The 6097-nt window shown below is 38.3% G+C and overlaps 1 protein-coding gene across 1 annotated transcript in view; it reads left to right on the top strand.

The window, feature by feature from the left end:
- TTC27 (tetratricopeptide repeat domain 27) overlaps positions 1-6097 on the top strand; it is a 175232-nt gene that overhangs the window by 13218 nt on the left and 155917 nt on the right. The window contains exon 5 of the mRNA XM_003795698.1: positions 2994-3096. Within this exon, the coding sequence (XP_003795746.1) occupies positions 2994-3096 (103 nt within the window). The remainder of the gene's footprint in view (positions 1-2993; positions 3097-6097) is intronic.

Below are 6097 nucleotides of genomic sequence, written 5' to 3'. Positions count from 1 at the left end.
GCCTGTAGTCCCAGCTACTCAGGAGGCTGAGGCAAGAGAATTAATTGCCTAAGCCCAGGAGCTGGAGGTTGCTATGTGCTGACACCACAGCACTGAGGGCAATAAAGTGAGACTCTGTCTCAGTAAAGACTTGTTTTTGTAGTGGCTCACTGTGCAACCATCTGTAATACAGTCTTACCTTTCAATTGAAACATATTTTTTCTATTATAGTTTTTTTCTTTGGGTCTTTACTTTAGCATTCTGTTAATGATATTATTATAAAATAGCTTCTTCTTTGGCTGGTGTGGTGGTTCCTTTCTCTAATCCTAGCACTCTGGGAGGCTGAGGCAGGAGGATCGCCTGAGGCCAGGAGTTAGAGACCAGCCTGGATTCTGTCTCTATAAAAAAATTTTAAAAATTAGCTGAGCATGGCGGCACATGCCTGTAGTGCTAGCTACTTGGGATGGTGAGATGAGAGGGTTGCTTGATCCCAGGAGTTTGAGGTTATAGTGAGATATAATCATCTCTGTACTCTAGTCTGGGTGACGAGGGAGATTCTCTAAAGTGAAAAAAAAAAGGCTTGTCTGATAATTGAAGATAAAGAAGCATCACATACTTATCCAAATTAATTTTAACCTTTCAAATTAATTTTTAAGTAGCCTGACTCCTAAGAAATGTGCTGAGCTGTTTATTGTAACATTATCTTTGTGGAACCGTAAAAGGAGGTGATTTTCTCTTACCCCCAATCTGTAAAATATATAGACGAGAATTAGTAATACAGCTAGTATTTAAGTGTTGAGTTTAAAGGGTCTTGATTTTGAAAGCTGACCAGAATTTGTCTGGTTCAGCCATTTAACAGCTGTGTGGCCTTACGCTAGTTAATGTCTTTGAATATCAGTTGTCATATTTATAAAGCAAGACAAGCTGGTGGGGGTAGTAAGCTACTTCTCCCTGCCATCTTGTCTAGGTTGCCTTTCCAATCAGGTCATTCTGCAGTAAGTGCTGTAATCAGGAGGTAAGATCTAGAAACTGTTTAAAGCATGGCTTTTAGTTGGCTTTTTTATTACTGCCTCAAATTTTCTGTTAAGCTATTCTTGGCAAATAGCAAAGGCCTGCTATATTTTCTAGTAGAAGAATAGGCTGTGCTTTCTGTATTTGTTTCATATTCTCTTCCCCTATATAAAGATTTGGGGCTAAGAGTTAATTTCTAGATCTGATTTTAAGAATTCAGCATTTTGTGTCATGTTTTCTTAAAAGGGCAATCTTTTTGCCTGGATGTAACTGAATTCTCATGTCTAGAAAAGGAAAAAGTACACTGCCAAACCTGACTCACTGCTGACAGAAGATAAGGAACGGCTAATCACAGGGCAGACTGACTTCATCGTGCATGGTGATAGGAGAAGAATGAAAATGAGGCAGCGCCTCAGAGGATTCAATTAAAAGTGATTTGAAACTTCCTTTGTTAGATAACTGCCTTTCCTTACATGGACTGAGGAAACAGCATGAGAAATCAGAAAAGGTTTTGTTGTAGAGTTAAAATTCATTTGTGGTTGCATCACTGTGGTATTGGTGTGGTATGCAGTGGTGTAGAAAGGAGCCCCTTAGTCAAATGAAGAAGTTAAAGTTAAAAAAAAATGTTTTGGGGCTGTTCATGGTGGTGTGTACATATAGTCCCAGCTACTTGGGAGGCTGAGGGTGGAGGATCGTGTGACTCTAGGAGTTTGAGGCTGCAGTGTGCCATGATCATGCCTGTAAAAAGCTACTGTCCTCCATCCTGTGCAACAGAGTCACTCCATCTCTACAAAAAGCACTGCCTTTGGTAACTAGGTGTGATTTCCTATAGGTTGTATTGCTATTTAAAAAAAAGAAAATTCTTATAGCCTCATGTACTATAATTCAAATAATGTATTTAAAATTAATTTAGATAATTCAGTACCTGATCATATTTGGTGCTACAAAAATACCTCTTATAACTTGCACATATACTTACACATATATGTATGTGTCGTAGAGGAAGGTCTGGAAGACTATAAACCTTTGTCATGGATTTTTCTGGGGGAGGATGGCACTGGGACGGTGGAAGAGACTTTTGCATTCTTCACTGTGGGTTCAGAGAAGTGAGCAGTCAACGTGTGCCACATCAGTAGGAGAAGAGTTTAAGGAACAGCTTTCACAAAGATGTGGGAGGGGTTGTTCCCCTTCTGGGGAATATATGAGTCTAAGGTGTTTCTTACTACCTAGATTGTGCAAAATATCTTGCTTTGAGAATACAGAGGTGAGTAAGGCATGATGCCTCCTCATCTTATTGGATAGATGACAACATTGATACCTAGGGATGCATATATAAACACAGTGGGATGCGTTTGTAAAGGGAAGCTCACAGAATGTGCTGGAAGTTCAGACAAGGGGAAAATAACCCCCACAAGGGGTTCTTGTGGTCGCTCATGCCTGTAATGTTAGCACTCTGGGAAGCTGAGATAGTAGGATGGTTTGAACTCAGGAGTTTGAGACCAACCTGAGCAAGAGTGAAACCCCTGTCTGTTCTAAAAATAGAAAAAATAGCTGGTGGTTGTGGCAAGTGCCTGTAGTCCCAGCTTCTTGGGAGGCTGAGGCAAGAGGATCGTTTGAGCCCCAAAACTTGAGATTGCTGTGACCTATGATGCCTTGGCACTCTTCCAAAGGGAGCAGAGTGAAACTCTGTCTCAAAGGAAAAAAAAAAAAAGAGAGAGAGAGAGATGGCCAGTTTTAAATCGGGTCAGGAAGCCAGTGGCTTAAAAAAAAAAAAATACAGGCTTTGAGAGAATGAAGGTGAGTTGTTCTTTTGTGGAAGACACAGAAGTGGATGTTGCTATTATTAAAAACAGCAGGGGATGGCAACCTTATTGAGGAACACATTTACTTTCATGATTGTAAAAAAATAAGATTCTAGGAATTAATCTCAATTAATGTAAGAAAAGTTTTCCAAAGTGTTTATTTTTAGATAATGTTTGTTTTTACATAATGTTTTTTTCTAGAGCTTACCATGGTGGACGTTGAGATATGTGAATATCCACCAGCAGTTGCTTGAGGAACGCTCACTTCAGCTTTTTGCTCTTGCTGGCAACTGTATTAATGAAGGTACGTAGCAGATTTTTGATATGGGCAAGTATCTGCACTCAAATTTCTTGGCTAAGACAGTTTCTTTTCAGTTTATTCTTTGACAGGTAGTGTTTTATTTTTTCTGGGAATATAGAAATATCACAAATCATTAGGGTATCAGATTACAGAGTTTCTTTTGATCTTTTGAGATTTTGTTTTTTGTTTTTTGGTTTTTTTTAGAGACAGAGTGTCACCCAAGAGATACTTTGTTGCCCTTGATAGAGTGCTGTGGCATCTTAGCTCAGAGCAATGTCCAACTCCTGGGCTTAGGCGATTCTCTTGCCTCTGCCTCCTGAGTAGCTGGGACTACAGGCACCCACCACAATGCCCGGCTATTTTTTGTTGCAATTTGGCCGGGGTTGGGTTCAAACCCACCACCTTTGGTATATGGGGCCGGTGCCCTACTCACTAAGCCACAGGCACTGCCCTGGTCTTTTGAGTTTTTAAAAAGGCAACCACTTTCATATATATTACTTACATATAATGGGTGAATTGCTCTCTGTAGGTCACTGTGATTTTATCATAGATTGCTTAAGGATATTTTAATGTTTTCTTTGCTCTTTAAGAAGTCTCATTGGAAACAAATGTAAATTTTCTTTATTATCATTAGGTTTTTAAAAAAAAAATCCTTAACTAACTCAAGTAAATCATGCTAAGTTATATGCAAAATAGGATAGTCTTTATCCTGTTGAGTAGGTGAAGAAAGCTTTCATTTTTTAAACATTTGATAGAAAATTTATCTTCGTCTGAGGATGACAATGGGAAGGAGGGCTGTTTTACCTTTTATGTTGTTATTTTTTGTATTTTTACAATGTGCACACAGAAAAATGCCTAAAACAGAAATTAAAAATTCAAATAACTGTGAACCAAATAACCGTGTAAATGCCTCCTGCTACTCTTGTTGCAGATACTCCTCCTGTATTGTAGGTAGCTTGACACTTCGTTTCCAGTGTCCCTGGGCTATTGGAACAACTTTTCCTCACAAAAGTTACCAAGCAAAACAAAAGCAAATGCTCTTGTAGTGATAAATACAAGGGAACTTGGACTTGACAATCAGTTTCTGAGTTACAGAGATGGGATTTGACTTTAATTGTATCTAATTCCAAAGCCCATACTCCTTTCACATTCCTGGAGTATGGAATAAGAGAGAGAGTGTGTGTTGTGTGTGTGTGGGGTGGGAGTGGGGTGGGAGTGCTGGTTGGTATCACTGTGTGCAGAAGCAGTGATCTGTACCTGCTGGGTAGCACATTCGTGAGGGCATAAAATAACTTCGGTGTGCAAATGTCATTGCAGGAAGCTCTTGTATTTTACTGGGGTTTGTTTCCTTCAGTGGTTTATCTACATAGCAATACGCTAGGCCAAAATACGGTAGAGAGGACTGTAGCTTATATATCACTAAATATTACAAAGCTAGGTGATTAAAACTAATTTCTCAATGTTTATTTTGTTCTAGGATAGGAATACATATGCATATGCTAATGTTAGATAAAAAGAACATCCATGTATAATTCAAAACGAAAAAGTAAGGAAAGTATTATTCTATTATTCAATCGGTATAATAATTAATTCAGGTATGTTGTCTGTACCAGGACTTAGTTTATAGTCTTTCAGGATTTTAGGTAATATAAGGTTATGGAATAGGCAAGGGCGTGTTAGAACACGCGAGCTTCATTAAACATTATAAATTGTCCCTTGGGATCTTTGGAGGGTTGGTTTTAGGACTCCCCCTTACTCTTCATCAAAGACCTCCAATACACATGAAATCATCTTCAGATTGTTTACAATGTCTAATATAACGTTAGGCAAACGTGACAACCACTACAATATGGAAACAAGTTAATACCTAACGTAAGTGATATGGAAATAGCTGCTAAATTGTATTGTTTTTATTTATATTTTTAATTGTATCTTTTTAAAAAGCTGTTTTTATTTCTCAAATATTTTCAATCCACAGTTGATTGAATCTGTGGATGTGGAACCTGTGGTTATGGAGGGACGACTGAATGTTAAAAAAAAAAATTCTTCTGTCCTAGGATTTATACTTGACTTGGGGTAGCAGATAGTCATTTTATTAATGTAAGGAGTTTGCTTTTCTATGTAATAATATTTCTTAAGTAACAACTGAAAACAGTTTATCATTTTCCTGCAAAAAGTCTTTAGCTTAATGCTTTTGGATTGCAAAAGACTTTTGTGAGCAAAGTTAGCTTACTGAAAAATATGTGTTTTCACTAAGGTACTAAGCACTTTAGATTGTGAGCTCCTTGATCATTGGGTTATTTTGCTTATTTCTATTTAGCATTGCACCTAGAAAATAGTAAATATTTAGTATGTATTTATTGAAAATAACAGACAACATTTATTGAGCCCTTACTATTTGAAACTTTTAGGGGAGAAATTATAGAATTCCCTATAAGGAAGCAATATTGGTATCTGGGCATATTTGCCCGCTATCATAGTAGCAGTTTTTACCTGAGTTAACTTCTTTCTCTTTTTTTTGAGACCAAGTCTCATGATGTTTCCCTTGGTAGAAAACCATGGTGTCACAGCTCACGGCAACTTCCAACTCTTGGGCTTAAGCTATTCTCTTGCCTCAGCCTCCCAAGTAGCTGAGACTACAAGTGTCCACTCTAACTCCCTGCTATTTTTTGGTTGCAATTGTCATTGTTATTTAGGAGGCCTGGGCCAGGTTCGAACCCACCAGTCTCAGTGTTTATGGCCAGCGTCCTAACCACTGAGCTACAGGTGCCGAGCCAATCTGAGTTAACTTCTGAATGAAAGTTTTTCAAAAAGTGGTATGTTATAAAAGTTATGAGAAAACTGACCCTGTACAGTTTTATATGAGACTTTGAATCTTCTCATAATATTGTTGCTTAGGGGCGGCGCCTATGGCTCAAAGGAGTAGGGCGCCAGTCCCATATGCCAGAGGTGGCGGGTTCAAACCCAGCCCCGGCCAAAAACATTGCTTTAAAAAAAAAAAAAA

Source organism: Otolemur garnettii, unplaced genomic scaffold (assembly GCF_000181295.1).
Source record: "Otolemur garnettii isolate 467f Iridium unplaced genomic scaffold, OtoGar3 scaffold00095, whole genome shotgun sequence".
NCBI lineage: Eukaryota > Metazoa > Chordata > Mammalia > Primates > Galagidae > Otolemur > Otolemur garnettii.
This window is presented reverse-complemented; position numbering and strand designations above follow the sequence as displayed.